The following is a 23,009-nucleotide window of genomic DNA, read 5'->3' on the forward strand; positions in this document are numbered from 1 at the left end:
TTGTGTCCCTGAAATTAGGCGCTTTGTCTGTTTTTTCCCCCTTTGGGATGACTGTAAAATTACATCTCCCTAAGGAGAATTTAGCATTGACACCTCCTGCCCTTGTACTCAATGGCACGTTGTCAATAAAGTTTCTTATACCTAAGTTTTTCACACTGGAGAAGGCTTTTGGTTTGACCCGCCCCACCCGGCACTTGCATTCGCAAATATCATGCCTCCCTTGAAGAGCGAATACCAGCGCCTTCTTGTAAACTTTTATTTACAAAAGCTGACAATATAGGCAAGGCTTTGTGGCCTTATCTAATAGTTTGGTAATTGAAACTTATCGGCACTCGAGAAATAAGGCTCCTTTCACTTTAAGCACCTATGACGTCAAGACGTCGTTCTGACGGCCTCACACGTGACCGCGGCAAGATGCAATTTACTTCTGCATCTCGCCGGCGTTCTGTGTATTTCGGGCCGCGGATGTGCTATGAAGTAGGTAGCCTATGGGGAGTAGCCGACTTTAAAGTAAGTGAAATCGTAATACCTTAGGTGATTATGGGACTTCTAAGTGCGATTGGGGCAGGTGACTAACGTGCTTGCTCTGATGTTTTCCTCAGGCTAAGCGCGGCATGAAGACTACCCCTGCCGTGGGAGCCCAAGTAAGCAAATGATTCTACTTATTAAATGTTATTTACCACCTTTTCCATTTGGGAATGACCATTTTACGGGGCATGCGCTTTTGATCTAATTTCATCGTAGATCAAGTACCCATGAATCATGGTAATACTCGGGAGCACATAACCGAATTTGGTAACTATATGCACATTTAACCCGGCTGAGAATACAGTTTATCTTTAATCATTAACCCTTATATTTTTCTGGTTAGATCCAGTTCTTAAGAAGGAGAATTTCTGACACTATATTCGTTCATTTGGTGTTTGAAGCACAGATGGGTGATAGCGGTATTTTAGACGGTGTAATGAACATCTAAGGGACAACAGTGAGTGGCACATTTGGGTAATTTCCCTACCATGTGATATATTTCTTTTTACATGTTGTTTGTCCTCGCATTATCTTTATGTTTTGCAGATTGCGGGCCCTGGTGAAGTCTGGGTGAGCCCACACGGCTAAAACTGTGAGTTGTTTTAATTTTAAACAAGCATATCCCCACGGATAGGGTGCGCCTTAGCGTGCGTACACCACCGGAGGATAATCCTTGGTCCTGAAGAATGCTGAGCAAAACAGGCACATAACAGCAGAAACATGTCGACCTTTACTTTGTAGGACACAGGGTTTCAAGTTTATGAACCCCCAAGTGTCCGTCTCACTTGTTTTTATTAATGCCGGCTGGCCCTTTATTAAAGTCAGTACGGGGTACAGTTGGTCATCTTTTAAATCACTTATACTACACTTTGAACACCACCTCACCACATTATCACGAAAAAACCAGCTCCGCTGTAAATCAGGCGTCGAAGCACACTGGGGGGACATTAGGTCTCCCCAGTGGGAACCCAATGATGAAGCATGTCACCAACCAGGTTGGTGAGTGAGGGTTCTTTTAAGAAAAAACGTTCTTTCTTTGCACCTAATTCACCTTTGCCTGTGTTTTCCATTATATACTTTTCGGTGTAATTGTACATATGGTTGCCTAGTCGAAATTTTTAAATTTTTTTGCACCACCAGTCACACTTAAAATTGGATACCCTATGCCAAGATTTTGAATCAATTAAAATATAATCCAGTAGAGAACCTCTCCAGTTTCTAATAAAAGTGAAGTTGCAGGATGTGTCAAACTTTGTTCTTCCATTGCATGCCCTTCGAGAATATTTTAGAGCAAGGCAATTCATCTGAATCACCAGAGGGGACCACATTTTGACTGAAGGACAGGCAGTCTCCGGGCTAGCCCAATGTTGGTCTTCTTCACAGGGACTATCCTTTGGCACACCTAATGTCTCAAACTGGAAATTAAAGTCCCCTCCTATGATCACTGTATGGTTATCAGAGATGGTAGTTAGAAAGGACATTAGTTCCTCAAGTATTTTTGACTTCTAGCCCTGGCTGACTGGTCTCGAATACACATTAATTAGGGTTATAGTGGTCTCTGGCGGGAAGTGAAGGAGGACACACAAAATATCATTTGAGGATGTTTTGATCTTTTTAGCTGAACAGCCTAGGTGAACCCCCACCCATGTACTTAGTCCACCTGAGGGTTTACCGTTTCCACCGGATACTGCAGGAATGTTAAAGCTGGCAAAACCCGGGTTTTGGACGTCCCCCCTTGCCCATGTCTCCTGGAGCAGACAGATCTCATGTTGGTCATTGAATTGACCCCATTCAAGGGTATCTATCTTAGAATTTAACCAAGCTAAGTTCCAGGAGAGGACTAGCAGCTCTGGGCGATCCGGGGTGTGGGATTTAGTGAGGACTATAGGGATAATTGGGGGCAAAGTTCCACAGGCAAAGTTCCACGGGACTCAGAGTCAACTCTCTAGACAGACCCGCAATTTTGTAGAGGCGGGTGGTTGGTGTTCAGGGTCGCATTGTGGCTCTCATGGTTGTCTCCTGGGCTCCCACCCTAGGGGTCCAGAAACATGTCTTGTGGTGGCAGACTGGTGTGTACCAGTCTGGTAATCCACCAGAGGCTGGTCGTTTTTCAGGGGGCATCTCCAAAATGCCCTCCGAGTGCATTTTTCATTAAATCCCACACTGGCCTCAGTGCGGGTTTAATTTGCTGAGACGTTTGATACCAAACTTCCCAGTTTTCGGTAAACCCATTATGGTGCTGTGGCGTTCGTAATGACTAACTACCAGCAGTCTCAATGGCATTGCTGCACTTACAATGTCGAAGAATTGGCTTATATGCTGTAGGGGTACAGGGCTTATGCACCTGTACCCTCACAACTGGTATAGTTCGCAGACCCTCTACCCGCCCCCTAGCCAAGAACCTCAACCTCACCCTAACCCCACTGTGGACAAAGATTATCAACAGCTCTCAATACAAGGGACTGATGCCCGACTGCCTCAAACTAGGCCAAGATACCCCCCTCCTAAAAAAAACCTGAGGCCAACCCAAATGACCTCAAAAATTTTAGACCCATCACCAACCTCCCTTCCCTAGCCAAAATCCTGGAGAAATGTGTTCTCTCCCAACTGAACCAACACCTGGAATCTAATAACCTACTCGACTCACACCAATCTGGGTTCAGAAAAGGATGCAGCACAGAAACCGCTATACTCAGCATTACAGACGACATTGACAACTCTTTTGACTCCAACAAATGCTGCCTACTTGTCCTCCTCGACCTATCAGCTGCTTTTGACACGGTTGATCACAACCTACTCTTAGACGCCCTTCAAAAACGCGTAGGAGCTGATGGCAATGTCCTAAAATGGTTCTCCTCATTTCTACATAACCGCTCACAACTATAAAAATCAAAAACTCAATGTCCGACACCTCCCCCTCAACTCGAGGTGTTCCTCAAAGCTCAGTCCTCTCCCCCACACTCTTCAACATTTACATGGAACCATTCACTGCCATTCTAAAACAAGCAAGCATCGACTACCATCTCTATGCTGACGACACCCAGCTGTACCTCGAAGTCTCTTCCATCAATCACATCCTCCGCCTAAACTCCACTCTCTCAAAATTAGAAAATTGGCTAACTCTCAAACACCTCAAACTCAACCAAGAAAAAAACGAAATCCTTGTCTTCTCAAATCACGAGCAACCCGCTCAGATCCAAGAATGGCTAAACCACCATACCACTCTAAACTGCAAACTCACTCCAGCAAACTCAGTCAAATCACTAGGGATCTCTCTAGACCCAAGCCTCAACATGAGTTCCCACATCAAATCCACTGCGCCCTCTACAACCTAAAACTCCTCAACAAAATCAAACCCTTCATACCCCCCCAATGACCTAAAAACTGCAACCCAATCTCTAGTTCATTCCAGACTTGACTATGGTAATGCCACTCTAACCGGGACAGCAAGAACACACACAGCCCCCTTGAGAGCCACCCTAAACGCTGCAGCAAGAATGGTCTCAGGGTCCAGGAAATTTGACCACATCACCCCTACTCTACAGGCTCTAAAATGGCTACCCATCGAAGCACGCTGCGCCTACAAAACGGCCTGCCTCACACATAAAGCCTTGCACACAGGCAAACTGGATTACCTCGCTGCCAAACTCACAAAAGTTGGTCAAACAAGAAACCTAAGAAGCTCCAACTCACTCCTCTTAATCCCCCCAAAAAGACAAACAAAAAGCCCTCTCCTGCTCTTTCTCTAGGAATGCCCCAAAAATCTGGAACTCTCTCCCTACCAACATCAGGACAAATCCCTCTTTCACGATCTTCAAGAGACAACTAAAAGAATTTCTCCTCAACCGCCACCTCTATGCTTCCGGACAATGACTTTGTTACTCTTGGGGCCCAATATCCTCGTGATTCTCACTGTACTTTATTGCTTATGTTTTCACTTTTATGTTTGCTGTAAAGCGCTCTGATACCCCCGGGTCTGAGTTGAAAAATCACTAGGGTTTAACTTACTGCTCGATCATTGTACCACAAACTCTCAGGTGTCAGATGTTGGGATTAAAAAATCTGGGTCATCTGGAGTAGGTTTATGGTGGACAGCGACCTGGGGTCAGGGCATGGCTTGGCTCAAGTGTCCAGCAGCGTATCAGCAGAAGCTTAATTGAAGGTTATAGGAGTTTCAGTCAGTGCATGGCCAGGCAGTAAAACCTCTTCAAGGAGGTTTACTTCAACTTCCAGAATGTGGAGGTGATGGTTAAGGACCTCAGCAGCCCTTGGGATTACTGTGGTGAAGGAGGAACTCTTGTTGGGGGGGATTAGAGTTGGGGAGGGGGTAACCCAGTTTCGGAGGAGGTGTCCATTCCATGTACCAGTCATCTACATAAGGAGGGGCAAATTCTTCTCTGTCCAGTCTAATGTTGGCTCTAAAAGGCTAGCTCTGTTTAGAGCCAAAATGCTGTTTCAATGTATTTGTGCAACCACGTGTCAGTGGGATTATGTCTTAGTTCGATAGTTTCAATATAGGCTATGGCACGTCAAGCTCTAGTCATGGATTCGGTTGAAGATGTACTGAAGCCAGCTCAGACACAATGATAGGTCCTCCTCCAGTGCCAGCGTCAAGTGCTGCCAAGAGCAAACCCACCAGCGGTAACTCGACTGGAGTGTCCAGCGATCCTTGAGGTCCATAGTTTTGCCATGGGGAACCGGAAATTTACCTAAGTAGCACTAGATGGCTTTTAGAAAGGCTTCAAATTGCTGCAGCTTCGTTGAAGGGCCCGGGAACCCAGGGTGCATTGGGACTAGAGAAAAATCTGCTCCTCGGCAAATCAGGAGAGAGACAGAGGGGCACAGAACTGCACTTGCGCCTTCTCCTAAGAATGGTGAGAAGAGGCCAGAGTCCTGTCTGGATATTTTTGTGTTTCTTCCTTAACTTACCAGAATACTTTGACCGCAAGGAAGATCGGCTTCGGGAATGACTCAAGGAGCAGCAGGATCGGGTCCCCACTCTTGACTTCAATTTGGAGTGGGACCTGCGAGTAGTCTTCTGGTGCTTTGCCACTTAGAGCTGTGCCTTGGGATCTAAGATGGCTTTTTAGTGCTCCTGGGTGCAGCGGTTGCAGGGCTTGGAGACGTGTGACTAACCCAAGCACCAAGGGCAAACTGCCTCTGGAACCGTCACAGACCTGTTCACGACAATATGTACAAAGCGTAAACTTTGAGGTGACAACCCTTGCAAATAGGAAATTATTTTGTTGGAAGGAAAAAAAAATTATCTTCACAAGTGAAGGGGAGAAAGAAAAAAAAAAAGTGTAGCAGGTTTTTGATCCACATTTGATGGAACAGAAAGAAAGGAACTAGTGTCCGCGCACAAGTGGCACTCACACATGGCTTCGTTCATCAGTTGTTATAAGCTAAGATAACCATAACTTCACTCTAACCGTTGCTTTGCTCAGGGAAATGTATTTATTTTTAAATTATACCCCGCATGAAGCTTTAAGTTGGACCTCACCTTCTTCTTATGGCTAACCCTTGCTGCACACAGGCTTCAGCTGCATTCAACTGGTACTGGCCACAGGCCCACAGTACCTCATCTGCAGAACGTGTGCCCAACCCACCCCTGGGGCCAAAATCTGCAGTGCATCCCTTCTGCCATGTGTGTCGGAGCGACCAGTGCCAAACCCTATAGGGCCAGCTAAACCCTGCAGTGCAAGGGCAAACGTCGTGTACCCCAGGGGTTGGCTGCAGGGCCAGACCTAAGATCAAGCCATGTGCCCAACCTTCTGTTAATGGCCAATCACTGTTGCACAGTGACAAATGCTGTGCACAGTAGAGATGGCCTCCAGGGTTGGCTTTCAGTAAGGCCTTGCACTCAAACCTCTGCGAGAGGCCAATCGCTGCTGTGCACAGCCAAAGTCTATGTACAGAGGGGGTTGGCCAAGTGCAGCTGCAGTGCATCACATTTTTTTTGTTTTTACTTTCTTGCAGATTTGCAAATCCTGCTTTGGATTTGTGACTCCAGCGTTAAAAATCTTATTTTTATATTAATTTTAATACATAGGCCTGGGGGTCAAGTAATCTCATCATAAGCCCTTATGCAATTTTTATGTTAATGCTTCACAACGCCGTGCTCTGTAATGGCAGCAGTCGCAAAACAAATTTTGTGACAGCAAAATTATGAGTTTGAAGCAGATTCACCAATCCACAGCCAGAAGTCGAAATCTGCAATGGACATATAAAGCCAAAACCAGCTTTAAATAAAGCACAATATTGTTCTAGATATTCCCCACAGAGCAGAAAAAAAAAAAACCTCCAGCCTTCCTGCTTGGCACTGTGGAACAGTGCACTCTTCCAAGGCTCTTAATGGAGACGGGTAAATTTTTGCGTGTGTAATGCTTTCATTATGGCACCATTTAATGGGTTTCGTTTCATTCTTTTTAGTTGGTGTTTTCAGTAAAGCAATCCGTTTAACTTTTATTTTGGATTGATGTTAGACATGTTTCTTTTACTTGTTAGAGTATTTCATAAGCAATCATGAAATTTAAAAAAATATATACTCCAGGATCTCAGACAAGCAGAAACATTGTACCTTCTATATTATTATAGAATGTCCTATGCTGAATATACACGTCTTCTTACCTGCAGGTGACCATGGCTTTATGGTAGATAACATAAAACACTAGATGGGAGAATAGAGGGATGGATTCACTACTCTCCAAAATCAATAACTAAAAGACAACAGTAGCATAATCATGAATGTAACACTAACTGTGTTCGTTTAAGGTGTGAAAATCACATGCCAAAGCTGTCATGCTTCATGGGTGGGTTCCCACCTCTTCCAGAGCGGACATATAGTTCAATTGGAAAAGCTCAAATGTTTTCAGAGCTCTTCAAGAACTTAAAAATAGGCTCGATGAATTAGAACTAAGACCTTGAAGTGATGATTCATGTCCATTATTAAGAGATTTAAATTGCCTACATAAATCCTAGCCTATTTTATAGCCGGTTTCTTTGGCAAATTTGAAAACCAAGTTCAATGCAACTCAAGTCACTAGTAGGACGGACGGCATCAATTGGTCAATATGTTTCAGCCACCCCTTATAGCCCACAACAGGTCTGTGGCTTTCTTTAGGACCTAAAAATGATCTTCTATCACTATCCCAGTTTTCTGGAAAGGGTGCCATCTGTGTAGATGTATACATTTAGATTGTAAATAACGGTCAATACTCACAGTTTGTTTGTATGAGGAAAAACCCTGCATTATGGGGTAGTAGTTCCTAAGTAATGGTGATCATGATGCCCTCTACAGTCACACATTCATCAACGGTCGGTATCCAGCAATTGCCCTAACACCACTGTTATGCCTTCAAAAATTTTTTTTTTTTTTAAACAAGCCACTTCACAGAACATCAGGTATAGTGACGGAATCTTCAACCCTAAAACTAACATTTGTTTCCTAAAATGTTTGTCTCCTGGAGTGAAACCAGATCTAGTCGATATCTCTGCAACACTTGGTGGCAATACCACGTTTCATTTGGTCTTCTAACCAGCACACGTTCCAAACGAGGTATTTTCTGGAAATCAGGGCCTCTGACATTTGGTATCACCAAAAATGGTGAGCTCAATCCTTACCTTCTTCAGGACAGGCACAAATAAGGTCCATTTCCCCCCATCAAAATAGACAATACAAAATGTCAAGGGAAATTAGGTAGTAAATCAGCAATGGATGAAGGGATCTCAGTCACTATTCGATGATCTACAGTAGTGGGCACCCGGAGCTCTGAACCAATTCTGCAACAGTTGATTACATCAAAAAAAAAAATCATCTATTTATAGTTGCTTTCCTTTCTCATAATGCAGTTAGGAAGAAAACTGAAGCACCCTTGATTAGAGTGACTGCGTGCAGCATTTAAAAAGGCAGCACACTTCATGGTGGGCCATGAAGACATGATAGTATGTCTTATCCCACTGCCCTTCATCTATTACAATCACATATCAGCACAGACCATGGTTACGGGATGTCCGTGTTCTGAGTCCTTCACATTTGGTTCACACCACGAGCAAGCTGTCCATCAGACCTCACCAGGTACAGACATGTCTGAGGTAGCCAACTAGAAATTCTGCAAAATACTAATATCTCCCTGGTCTGACTTCCATCTGATACCTAAATTTGTAGAGAAGCCTCACATCTCCTCTCAGGTGTGACATTCTCAAGCCAGATTCAGGACAGCCAGAGTAAAATCTAGGATGAAGTACTGCACCCTATTTTCATAGGAAGGCTGGGACCCACTCTCTTAGATGCCTGTAAGATAGCATTCTAGACCAACTAGCTTAGCTTTAAAGTCAAAATAGCTTAAAAATTAGGGAAGCTTCAGTGGGGGAGGTGCAAGCTCATCTGAAAGAAAGCAAACAGAGTTTTCCTCTTCAGGAATATCTGAATACCATTTGATTACCAACTCAATTCAGGGTCCTTAAGACCATTCAGGAAAGCAATTCTATCAACAACAATAACAATAAATGAATAAATAAATGCAGAGAGTGATAACTGCTATCTTCATGAGCCATTTTTGTTCACATAAGAGATAGCTCGGTTTAATGAGACAGGGTAGTGTTGGTGCATATTTTGAGACGTGTCAGTTCGGCCTACTTGTGGGGGCCTTAAGAAATCATACATATCCAGGGTGCTTAGTCTTGTCCCTCTCTTTGTGCCCAGGATGACGGCAAGCATGGTACCTCGACACTCCAAAGGGATCCAGCAGGATCTGAAACCCCCCTATCCCTTAAGGTGAGAGTGGTAAGGATGGGTATGGAAGGAAGGGGAAATTGAAAGGGGGGCAGCGATTGAGTATTCACACTGAGACAAAAGCCCTTCTATGGGTTTGTCATGCTACACAATGAGCCCACTGCTAGCCCCAAAACACCATAAGATTTCAATTTATGACCCACCAGGCCCTCCAACTCATCCAGGAAAACAGGAGACACAGCGGTACAAGTCCACAGGCAGATCTCGAACCCCAGCTACGACCACATTATCTTGTTCCTCTCCAAGAAAACTGTTTCAGTGTCTATGAAGCCTCAATTAGTCTAGGCTCACCACTAGTCTGTAGACCGTTTTTTAAACCAACACGCAAACAGGCTCATCATCCTGGTCTTCTGCGTGGCTGTCACCTACCCACTCCCCTTGCCAGCTCCTGACCTAGCTCATTCGTTTGAGCAGTATGGAGTGACTGAGAATGTTCATGGTGTGACTGTCGCCCAGGGCTACAGGTCACAGGCCCTACTCTCATTGTGTAGTTGTAGCCACCCAATAAAGAATTGCACTGGCAAACTGCAGATCCCAGCTGCTTTCGGTCAGTTTCATCCTGGCTAGTAGTTGTAAATTTGTGTTCCTCTTCACATGTTTCAACAGCCAAATCCAGCAGCATCACCTCTCTAGCCTGTGTCCATCTCTGGTAGTGCAGTCCTTCGGCAATAACAGAGCAAGGAGTTAGAAGGGTTTCTTTTAGATGCAGGATGTTGCAGACTCAAGAGACCTCTATCTATGAGCAGGTTTGGCTCTTCTGTCCAGAGAGCCCAGTCTTTTTGACTCATGGTCAACCCAGTCTAAAAATATTAGGTAGCAATCAGCATTTGGGTGACTGCTCAACAGTTGTGCAGGCATTCTGCTGTCTGCAACACAGACAGCGTGTGTACCTGCTCTAATAATACACCAAATTTAAGGTACTCCCAATGAATATGATCACTTGCAGGGGCTGGTTAAAGGGTAAATGCTTGGATGTAGAACAATGCTACAAGATGTATATTCCTGGTGGATTGAAATTAAAAGATGTACGAAGTCAGCAACACACTGTGCCTATCCTGGTGTGTATCTGTGTCCAGAGTACGGAGGTTCATTATCCTAGCTCTCCAATACCTTGTTGGCAGTGTTTTGTACATATGTACTCTTTTAATCTAGTATTGAAACGTTGCTAATTACAATGGATTTGTATAATAACATTGAAACACTGTGGAACATTACTGACCTCCTGAGTGCACCACCAGACTATATTAATGCCAGAATGAGTGCTATAGAAAATAGCTACAACAAAACAAGTTTCATTAAGAGATCAAAGTAATCGTGTTTGAACTTTATAAGGAGAAGCCAGGTAAGGAAATGACACTTGTTTTGAGATGAATAAAGACAGTTTTTACAACTTGGTCAGTTGGTGGCAATCACTAACAATTCTGGTCAGGGAGAACACCCAAGCTGCTGGCTGTTGTGATTAAGGTCGCAAAACTGATAGGGCTGAATTCAGAACAGCAGCCGACTCCTTAAATATTGCATGGATCTTTGGTTTTTAAGGGATTTATTCGGAGACACTTCTACACTGTCCACTAGTTTACTGGCATCAGACAGGAAAAAAAATATATAAAAGAATACTTTGCTATAGGTGTAATGCGTAGAATGGTCTTGGTGGCATACAAATATTGGAAAACCAAGTACTCATATCAGCAACAATCAAGCAGAGACCTGTGAACTCCATGTAATTTTTTTCATCTATGTAAACAAGAGATTGAAGGAAGGGAGTGAAGGCTCTATAATAATGAAACTCTTCACCTAAACGAGGTGTGGGCCGAGTCAGCCTCTCTCTGCCACGCATTACCCTTCATCATTATCTCATTGAATGGCGCATGAAAAATAATTTGGTACAGTTTTCCAAGCAAACGTTTTATAAGCAACGAGACAGACTTTTTCAGATGTTAAATAGAAGAGCCACTGAACAGCAATTGAGCGGTCTAGAGCATAGACTGAGGCCAAAGTGTTAGTTTTTTTTTAAATCAGAAAAGCTAAAGCCGTCTGAACCATGCCCAAATTGAATGAACTATAAATACATCAGACTTAACAGGCCAGATTTTATTCAAACTCTAAACACACAACATAGTGCTAACATCATTGAAAAAATTAAGTTAGTGAAAGAAGGATTGCTAGGAAAAAACAAGGCAAAAGAATCAAAGATGAAAAACAAGAAATTAACATTTACCTGTCGTCCTTGATTGAACTAGAAACATTCCTGCTGTAAGATTCAAAATCCTCCCAAAATGTGGCTTCATCCATAGCGCCATTTTTGTCCTTCTCTGCCCCCTTAACTTGCTTTTCCAGGACATCAGTTGGCTGCTCCTGAGCACCTATGTAGTCTCGAGGGTCAAAGAACATATCGCTCTGAATTGTTTCTTTGGCTGTCCTCACAGGAGCCTTGGGTCTGCCAAGAGGGACCTCCACACGGTCTTCCCAACTCCTTAACTTTTTTTTATCTTCTTCCTCTTTCTGCTCTTCCTCAGAAGACCGCTGCTTTTTCTTATCTATCTGGCTGCCACTTGACTGTTTTCTAATTTTAGGCCTAACCACAAGCTCAGATGAATCTGATGATGAGGATTTGTCAGTGGTATTTAAGTCATTATAAATTGACAAGGTGTTCCTGCCGGAGGAATCAGGTTTGTTGTTCTGATGCACTTCACATTTCAAAGTGATACTGTTCACACTATCGGGAGAGACATTCGCTTCAAAAGTTGAGCTTCTTCTCTGTAGTGTCCTTTTATTATTCTGAAGAGTGAAATCCATACCACGTGTGGACTGACTTGAGGTCAGTTCCCCCAAGTCTTCCATTTGATCCCTATGATTTAAAGAAGGCAGTTGTGACTGGAGACCATTCAAAGTCTCCACATCTTTCTCCAGCTCGGACAACATGTGGTCAAGAGTTTTACGTAATTTTCCTTCCTCCTCAGTTAGATACAAACAATCCTCAGTGAATTCCTCATCCAATTCTCCTTCACTGCTCTCTGGCTCATAGGAGTCCATGTTTACAAAAGTAATCCCATTTGGTCTATTGGTCTCTAAAGTTTGTACATGAAAGTCTTGTGAAACCTTTACTCGCTCGTAACTGCTGCTCAATGTCCACTGGTCTGTTCCAGTCCGTCGGACTGCAGAATATATTGAATCACTTCTCCTTGTTGGGCTCGCCACACCTCCACAGACAGACGCTTCAGGTTTGACACTTTGTAAACAAGGTCTAGTTGTGAATGAGGCATATGGACTAGGAATCACAGGACAAGAACTTTCTGAGGACCCTGCAACAAGAAAATAAGGATTAGAATTATTAAATGGAAAAGTATACATAGTGTATCTTAATAGATTTAGCAGCTTAGACCTAGTCGATTGACTGGATCCCCTAGTAGAATTAGAAGGTATATTCATCCACCCACCATTGCTACAAAACTGTGAAAGATCTGAGTTTGGGGTTCGCCCTTTCGGGAAAACACTTAAGGCTATAGCAGCCCTGAATACATTGGGGTACCTTTCGGGAAACACACAAGATTGTGAGGTGGTACTTTGCCTAACACTTCAGTAGGAGGTGGAAACTCTCGACCTTCTCACTGAAAAAGCAAAAGACTTACACAACACAAAGGTTCTTTCATGGAACATAGCAGGCCTTGCTTCTAAGCTGGACCATCCTGACTGGGGAGCCTACATTGACACGCATGAGCTATGCCTCTTTCAAGAGACATGGTCTTTTGTTCCACTATATAGGCTAGGATATGTAGCTTACTCATTCCCAGCCCTGCAGAGCCTTAGGGGGAGACCCTCAAGGGGCGTATGTATTTTGGTTGCAACCCATCTGGGGTGTACAATTAAAAGTCCTTGATACTGGATCTTTGGATATACTCTGCATTCTCCTCTCACTTGATAACCAATTTAAATTGGCTATCATAAATGTATATTCCCGCCCATCTAGTTGTTTGGGGGGGACTTCAATTGCCATTTTGAACTTCTCAATGGTATAAGTTCCAATATTACAAGTGAAGAAGACTCTGTATGGTCAATCCTGGATTGTAATATTTATCCAACAAGAGGGTGGTCCCCCCTTGTTCTTCAGTTGACCTCACTCACACTCACTTATTCACTTAGGGTCTGTAATGGTCGATTCCCTTCAGATAGCCCGGGAAACCCAACTTTTAATAAAATAGGACAGGCCTCCACAATCGATTTTGGTCCAAAATCAAGGATTTGACAGTCCAACCACGATGTGAAAGCGATCAAAACCCATTAATACTTGAGAGGTCTTTCCCCCAGCTCAGGAAAAACCAGGGATAGCCAATGCAAACCCCCCCCCCCCCCCCCCCCCACCCCCCATCTCCAGATTTAATTGTAAGGGAAGGTGGCAGAAGAGTTTGCTGGGGTACATTAGCTGCATCAGACGAAAAAATGGCCTCTTTGTACACTGAGATTATCCTTTTTTTAGAGTTTGCTTTTTGCGCAACTGAAAATTACCAAGGCCAAGAATCTATGCTGTTGATAAAAAACAACCACTGGGATATGCTTTTAAAGCTGGCAGCCTTTTTTTAATATAAACATGAAAATAACAACAAGCTCGACCCCAAACTGAAACACCCATGGTTTAATAAGGCGGCAGGGAAGCTAAAAGCGCACTGGTACACAGAGTTTAGAATAAGGATGTCCTAGGTACCAGAGCAGCCAGGTCTCATTATAAAAGCACCATGGCAGAAGTCAAAGCAGCCTGGGAGAACGAAAAATGGGAAGCGATCAAGAAAGCTTTGGACACTAGAGATATGAGATGCTTTTGGAATCTAGTGAAGACTGGCCACTCCGAAGGAAACTCGGCTATTGTTCCAAATCTAGCGGAAGAAGCCTAGAGATGGCATTTTAAAATGTTATAGTCTGGGTCCCTGGATGATATTGTAGCACATGGGTTAGTAGACGTTCTCCAAATCCACTAAATATGGATCCACCACCCTGTACACTGCTGGAAGTCACTCTGGCATTGGGAAAGATACTTCCTAATAAGGCACCGGGTCTGGATAGAAACCCTGGTGACCTGTTCAGAACTGAACAGGCTGTCTGGGCACCTTATCTGCAGAACTTATTTAATGCTATTATCCAAGGTATGGAGTTCCCCGCGATTTGGGCTGGGGCCCCCATTAGATCCGGCAAAATATTGGACTATTAGTCTCACTGATGTCACTAAAAAGATATTTGCTCGTGTTCTTCTGGGGCGAATGCAATCATGGATGGACGAGTCAAATGTCCTAAACCCTTTACAAGCAGGATTTAGCTCTAAAATTTCGACCATAGACCAAATCTTTAGATTGCAACAAATCTACTGGAAAACAGTAACCTTGAAGGGGGTAGCCTTTATCTGACTTTTGTGGACCTTAAGTCCGCCTTTGATGTGGTCCATCGTGAGCAGCTATGGGGACTCCTACACGACCTGGAGGTGCTGGTTTACCTTTGCCAGCTTTTAAAGCGCCTACATGAAGGCACCTATGCAAGGGTAAGATTTGGCAAGAATGGAAAATTGACTGTCCCTTTTCCTGTGGAGAAAGGGGTGAGGCAGGGATGCGTGCTAGCGGCAACCCTCTTCTCCCTCTTCCTGAACGGCTTAATTGATACTCTTTTAGCTGTGAAGGACATAGACTCACCAAGGTTAGCAAATAGGAAAATACCAGCTTTAATGTTTGCTGACGACACGCTACTTTTATCTAAATAACCTATGGGCATGCAGCGTGTTTTGGATGAGTTTAGTGCATTTTGTAGGAAAAGGAATCTGGTGATAAATGTTAAAAAAACAAATATATGGCCTTCCACGCCAAAACCACCAACTGCCCACACCCCCAAATGGATGGTAGGCCCCTAGAGAGAGTGCCCATCTTCGACTATTTGGGCATTACATTGAATATTAAAATGGACTGGAGGACACAAATAATGAAGGCCAATTTGAAATTAACGCAGTCAATGGGAGGAATCCTTAAAGTCCACAAAAACTGTTTCCAAAAAGTGATTGATCCCCCAGCTGAAATCTACAAAATCCAAGCAAGGGGAGCATCCCTTTATGGTGCCGAACTTTGGGGCCACTGCCCATCTCACACCTTATTGGTGACTGAGAACACATTCATTAGGCAATTGTTGGGTCTTCCAAAAAGTACGCCCTTAATTCCACTCAGGATGGATTTTGGTATCGGCCCTATCTCAGATTTAATTGCCTCCCGTCCTCGCCATTTCTGGCGTCGCATTTGGAGCATGCCAGAGTTAATTAATTATAGGGAGGAATTGAGGGATGTTATGCGCAAACTGGGGGCTATTAACCTATCATGGCTGTCCTATGTTAGGCGTGTTTGTTTTTCATTGGGGTGTGGTAACTTGTGGTCAAATCCGGAGAAGACCTGTTCCAGTACTCCCAAAAAGACCCTAGTTCTAGCTCTGAAGGAATTTAAACTTGCCCAATTGATTCATAGTACGATCTCATGCTCCTTGACATCAATTCTGGATGTCAAGCAGCAGTATAAACTGGAATTGACCTTGGACAGTATTCAACCATTCATGGCAAAAATTGTTTCTACAATTTAAACACGGTACACTTCCATTACGTGCATTCACGAACAAATAGAAGGGAGCAGCCAAATTAGATTGTCCTGGCTGCTCAGCTTCGGAAGAAACAGAACTCCATGTAATGCTTTTCTGTCCTGCTTCAAAAAGGGTATCTAACCTGCACACCTTAATATCTTACTTCTGAATATCGGTAATAGTTAAGAACTTGTTTTCAATCAGTCAAATCAATTTTAAATAAATGGTGCCATGAAGCAATAAATATGTTTTGCGTTCTTTCAAGATTAGAAGCACCTAATATGGTTCGTGAACAGTGCACCTTGGTTTTTCAAACAGAGTCTGTTTGAAGTTGCATAATTTCTGTCCTGCTTACCATAGGCCTAGATCGAAGTGGGTTTTCCAATTATGCAGTAATTTGGGGCTCAGAAACCATATTGAGGTTTTCGGACTACTCAAATACGAAACACTCCCATTATTTGTAGTCGCTACCTTGAAATTCCTCTTTGCAATGTGGTGCATACGTATAGGAATCCTAAAGGGGAAAGAGATGGGCAACAGTTGATGCTGCCCTGTATATGATATTTCTACTACCCTTTGCTGCTATATAGTATCATCCAGAGAACGTGATCACAATAATTGTTGTTCATTTTTTTGTGTAGGAATGTAACTTTTAATGTTTTTCTTTTTAATTTTTTTTTCTAATGAGTAGTTTAATCAAGTCTGAAATTGTATTGATACTGCTTTCTAATAGTTTTACAATTTTTTTTTTTTTTTTTGTGTTCAAATATTTTTTATTAGGAGCTAAGAGACCTGGGTTTTACTGACATCTTGCAGGCCACTATCTCGGGGGTCGGGTAGTTATTTAATGACAGCCAAAGTTGTGGTAAAGATGTAATTTATCTCTGTTTATTAAGGAATGGCTATTTGAATATTTACCCCTAATCGCCCTTTTCAGTGTAATGTTCTATTCTATTTTATAGATTGTAAAATGTATTGTGCTTTTATGGCTGTATAGCCGAAATAAAGTATTTTTTGACTGACTGACTGTATCTTAAAAGACTTGAAATATGGTGAAGAATATTTCTGGGGCAAACAAAAAGTTTCTCCATGATCTTACAGGCATTTGGAACAGTGTTGGTTTTATTTTGCAAATGCAGTGCTCCCATTGATGGGTTTCTCAATTTACAATAGGAGGTAGGTGAAAAATAAACAAATCTACAGAAGCATAGCCATACGTGTCAAATATCTAAATGCACATTTCCTGGTAATTCAGAATACTGAACTAGTCTATGATTGTGAGTGAAAGGAACCAGAAAAATACTAAGCAAAAACTTGGGTCAATGCTACACTAGTGAAGAAAGAGACAGACCAAAGAGCATTGGAGAAACTGCAGGCACAATAAAGCCTTGTTGCAAACATGAAACATCTTAAAACCTATAACCCTCCTTGAGATGTGACAATGTATCAGGTTTGAGCCGAAGTATTTTCACCCAGTTCATTGGCGTTACTATAAAAGAAGGAAAATCAGGTGTGGGCAAATCCAACAGACATCCCACAAACTGGCTACAGTTTCCCAGTCAGCAATCCCAATATTCACAAACATTGGGGAGGCTACAATTTCAGAGGGTACTCCCCAAATTTTTGAGAGGGATGCAAAACTAAATACTAGGCCAACATCTAAATTGGCAGATATACTTTACCCAGTGGTACCTCATAGGGCGGAAAATCGACCTAAACGTTCCTGGTATAACGCTAATTGCCAGAAAGCCAAGCAGGGCCTGCTGGAAGCCAGCAAAGGACAAACATCTAACCTATCTCAATTGGGTGCTGTACAAAGACAGCAACCACCAAGCAAAAAAAAAATGGGAATTGGAAAGATGGGAGGCCCTTAAATCTGCCTTATCTATTAAAGACTCAAAGGCTTTTTGGACCACAGTTGATAATGAAGGGAAGCCAGCCTTTGAGCCAAACACAGCATTTGAAGCATGGGAGAATCACTGCCACGCCCTATACAGTATTAAAGGAAGCTGTGACCGCTAGCGCTGAACCTTTAATAGCATTATCTGAGCTCGCCCAGGAGGTGACGGGGATTACCATGTCCGAAGTCCTAAATGCAATCAATAATCCCCCTTTCAATAAAGAGCAAGGTTTAGATAAACTACAGGAGGATCTCTTCTAAGGGAAACCAAAAATTTGGGGACCGTGCCTATGGGCCTTATTCAATGCCATTATGAATGGCATGGACCCCCTAATACCTGGCTTGGAGCAGAAATAGTCCCAGTCCTTAAAAAGGGTTCACCACTTCTAACTACTAATTATAGGCCGATCAGTTTGACTGACGATACCCAGAAACTCTGTGCATGGGTACCTCTTGATCGCCTTCAGGCATGGATGGGAGAACAAGAGATTCTGAGCCCCTATCAAGCCAGGAAAAACACCTTTGCCGTGGACCAGATATTTAGACTCCAAGCCCCTATCAAGCCAGGAAAAACACCTTTGCCTTGGACCAGATATTTAGACTCCAACTTCTTTTTTCTGGAAAACGGTGACAATAGAGGTTGCGAGTCTTTATTTACTATTTGTAGATCTGAAGTTTGCTACTGCTCCCGTACCAAGGGGCAAACTATGGGATGTATTTAGAGATATGGGGATTCCACCCTACCTCCTTAGTATTCTTATGAGGCTCCATGTAGTTTAGTTTGCCCAAGTAAGGTATGGGAAACACAGTGAATTAACCCGCCGCTTTTTGGTCAACAAAGGGGTACGGCAGGGTTGCGTCCTTGCACCTACCTTATTTTATTTATTAATGTACTCGTTAACCAACTTAAAAAAATCAAGGACAATGATGTCCCTAGATTAACATCTGGCAAAGTGCCAGCAATAATGTTTGCTGATGACACCCTTCTACTCTAAGTCGCCTATGGGAATACAGCGAATTCTTGATAGCTTTGTTGCCTTCTGTAAAACTACGGGGTTGGAAATCAATACATTGAAGACCAAATTTATGGTTTTCAATACTACCAATACGTATTGCACTAACCCCCTTCTGAAGGGCACCAGGCTTGAAAGAGTGTTGGTCTTTGAATATTTAGGTGTCACCCTGAAAGAATACCTGGAATGGGGCCACAAATAACTAAAGCAAACCTTAAGCTAGCTCAGACAGTGGGATGTCTTGCAAAACTATATAGAACTTCTACATTCAAACCAGCTGGGCCTATACTTGAAATTTACAAAGCACAAGCAAGGGGTGCTGCACGATATGGGGCAGAACTATGGGGGCATTGCTCCACTACCAGTTTGACCAAGTTAGAGAATAATTTCATGAGGCAGTTGCCAGGTCTCCCCCCAGTACCCCCTCACCCCATTACGACTGGATCTGGGCATTAGGCCCATTAGCGAAGAGATCGCCCTTAGACCCGTAACTTTCTGGCGGAGATTGTGGGCAACCCCACAACTGGCCACTTATCGATCTAAGCTCAAAGAACTGTTGTCTCCCGGGCACCAAAAAATACCTTGGCTTGTATATATACAGGCTGTCTGTAACAACCTGGGTAAAGCAGGTCTATGGTGCACTTCTGAGGTATCATGCCCGCTAATCTCGCGGATGGAATTGGTCAAATCCTTTAGGAGATATAAACTTGCAAACATTCAGGAAAGCTTGTCCTACGGCAATTTGACAGCTGAATTCTTATTAATTAAAAGCAAGTATACTATGGAATCTTTCCAGGATGAGAACCAACCAATTCTGGCAAGGAAATTGTATGTACAGTTTAAACTTGGGATCCAACCGCTCCGTGCCTTTTCAAATAAATGGTCCAAAACTCAACCTGGTGGATGTCCTGCCTGTAGTTATAAGGAAGAGACAGAGATACATGCTCTTTTTTTCTGCCCTGGCTACTTATTACCCCGGCAGCCCTGTCTCATTAAACTTTGCAAGAATCTAGGCTTCGTACATTGTACCGAGGAACTTTGAGTTCTAAAGTATGACAACCAGGCCCCCATCGTCTTCGCTGTATCTCATTTCCTAATCTTAATTTGGCGTGCACAGTGGACCTTTTTAAAGTAGCAACCACGGTCCTAGCAACTTACGATTCCATTTTTTTTATCCTTGTATTTATTCTTCCAATGTTAATTGTTTTATGAATAATATCTATTGATGAATTACATTTTTTAAACATGTGATTGTACTGTATCATATCATACGACCAGGACTTTGCTTTGGAAGATTTGGAAATGCACTTTATAATGGCTAAAAGCTCTTAATTGTATAGTTCCTTTTAATGGTATATGAATTAACTGTATGGTTATTTACTATAGGAGGTAGGTGAGTAATTTGAATTTGAAATTGAATTTATATAGCGCATATATCACCCGTAGTTCTCATAGCGCTTGCAGAAATTCATTGAGAGAACAGAGGGAAGGGCAGACCTAGAGGACCTAAAAGAGCCAGGTTTTCAAGTTTCTGTGGAATGTGTTGTGATTAGGGTCTATTCTAATCTGAAGGGGTAGAGTGTTCCACGTTTCTGGGGTTATTTTAGAAAAACATCTGTCCCCATTTCTGACCGTGCGGACTTTCGGGACCGCTAGGAGGTGCTTGTCTGAGGAGCGGAGGGTTCTAGTCAGGCAGTAATCAGAAAGTTTTCTTTCCAAATATTTAGGTCCTTGGCCATTGATAGTTTTGTGGACTAGGCAGCATATTTTAAATTTGATGCGTTTTTTTATGGGGAGCCAGTGTCGTTTTCTGAGACATGGGGCCGATGAAGTGGGGGGGGGGGGGGGGGGGGGGGGGGGGAGGGGGAGATCGAGAACTAGCCTGGCCGCTGTATTTTGCAGGGTCTGAAGTTTTGTCATCTTCTAGGAGGGACAAATAGTGTGTTATCATCAAGAAAGAATATTTTAACCCGAGTCATTGCACTAAGAAGCTGCTTAAATAGAGGTTCTAGGCCAATATTAAGTCTCGGAGGGCATAGCAGAGATCAATGTGTGGAAAATAGTTTAGGATTACTCGACTAATCACAGTGGCACAGATCACTATTTTACAACATTTAAGAGCGGCATATTCATACTTGAAAAGGAAATATCACGGATAGATTTCCAACAAAATAATTCTGCATATAGGTATGTTTTTGAAATTTTTTAAATCAGCTAAATACATATGTGCAGGTATTTTATCCGAACTAAAACCTGGGGAAGTTTTAAGAGACAAAACTATATAGTTATATATTTTTTTTAAACACACCTCAGTTGAACAAGAAAAGTAAAAGGATGCCCTAGGGATACACGTTCATTGACTGGCTGGTGCTGGTATTGTGGCTGCTTTCAAGAAGCCCTTATTTGCTAATGCTAAAGATGGTGCGATCCATCACCTCCAAGATAATCCTATGAATTCTCACATCTAATGGACAAAAAGGATTACAGCAACAGAAAATATCAAGATTAATAGAAATTACTGCTTCTCATACTATTAGATCTATCTGCTATTTTGTATATCCCCAACCAATCAATCCTCCTAAACAAGTGGTAAAGGTGTCCACATATTCTAAGCATTGGTTCAAATCCATAAGCATTATGAGAACAGTCAGCACAGCATTGCCTTTCCCAAGCTTTCTTAGGTTTCCTGAAAGGATCCAAACTTAGTTTTTGTTTTTAACAAAAAAGTTGTAAAATTATCTCCACAATGTCCTATATTAACCAGAACAATGTTTTCAATCATACACGTAGCAAATCAAGATGGCAGAAAAACATTTTGCAACCTCACACAAGTAAACCAAACCTACAAAATAGTGAAAAGCAGGATGAAAAACATTTAGCTCAGCCGAAAACAGACATGTTAGTTGGTTTAAAACCATTGCAGCACTTTACCACATATCCCTGCATGCATCCTTCACAATTGAGGAGACTATAGTGAACATGAAGCCAAGTCCAATAACCAAGATATTCTTGCAATGAAGAAAAGTTACTAAATAACTAATGAATAATTAATCCAGTAAGACATTAATAAAAATGTGCTTTTTTCTGCCCTGAAGAGGATCTAAAACCACTACCCAGACCACAATGGGATAACAATTAGACAGCTGCACTTCCCTATACTTAAGAGCTCCTAAAGACCAGATCAGTTTGACCTCCTCAACCCTCACCAATCAGGATTCAGAGCAAAACATAGCACGGAAACGGCTATGACACACATAATTGATGACGCCCTCCAAATCCTGGATCACAATGAGTCCTGCCTCCTCATCCTTCTTGATCTCTCCTCAGCATTTGATACCATCAAACACGAGAATCTACTGGAGCTGTTAAATACCAGAATGGGCATATCCGGGACTGTTCTCAAATGGTTCACGTCCTTTCTACACAACCGGTCTCAGAAGTTCAAGATCAACAACGCATTGTCCGCACCTGTGCCCTAACACTAGGCGTCCCTCAAGGTTCCTCCCTATCCCCCACATTGTTCAACCTCGTCATGGAACCACTCACTACCTTGCTTCAAGCATCAAATGTACACTTCCATATGTATGCTGATGACACTCAACTCTACCTCAAGTTACAATCGCCTGAAGACGTCAAGCTTTTGAATGCCACACTAAGAAACACCCAAGCATGGCTGGCCGATAATCACCTCAAACTAAATGCTCTGAAAACGGAGTTCCTTCTGATCTCACCTCCTGCGAAAAAGGCCATCACCCAAACCTGGCTCAATCAGCTAACCGCACTCAATGTCCAGCCCACCATCGTGGACTCTGCGAAATCTCTTGGCATCACACTTGACTCCAATCTCGACATGCAGCAGCATATTAGCAAAGCAACTAAGGGTGCCAACTTCCAAATCAACACGTTGAGAAAACTCAAACCCTTCCTACCACCCAAGGACTTCCGAACTGTTGCACAAGCACTAGTCATTCCTCGCATAGACTACGGAATTGTGGCTCTCAGCGGGCTCCCCCTAACAACAACGGCACCACTAAGAGCCTCTCTGAACGCGGCAGCGAGACTCATCACTGGCTCAAGAAAACACTAGCATATATCCCCTGACTTAAAAGCCCTAAACTGGCTGCCTTTTGAAGCCAGAGTTCAGCTGACAATTGCCTGTATGACACACTCGGCCGTACAC

At 42.9% G+C, this 23,009-nt stretch overlaps 1 protein-coding gene across 3 annotated transcripts in view; it reads right to left on the minus strand.

Moving 5' to 3' along the window:
- PJA2 (praja ring finger ubiquitin ligase 2) overlaps window positions 1-23,009 on the minus strand; it is a 201,481-nt gene that overhangs the window by 97,219 nt on the left and 81,253 nt on the right. For all 3 annotated transcript variants that reach the window (XM_086961006.1, XM_086961007.1, XM_086961005.1), the window contains one exon: window positions 11,541-12,624. In XM_086961006.1, the coding sequence (XP_086817132.1) occupies window positions 11,541-12,624 (1,084 nt within the window). The remainder of the gene's footprint in view (window positions 1-11,540; window positions 12,625-23,009) is intronic.

Source organism: Lissotriton vulgaris, chromosome 3_1, assembly GCF_964263255.1.
Source record: "Lissotriton vulgaris chromosome 3_1, aLisVul1.2, whole genome shotgun sequence".
NCBI lineage: Eukaryota > Metazoa > Chordata > Amphibia > Caudata > Salamandridae > Lissotriton > Lissotriton vulgaris.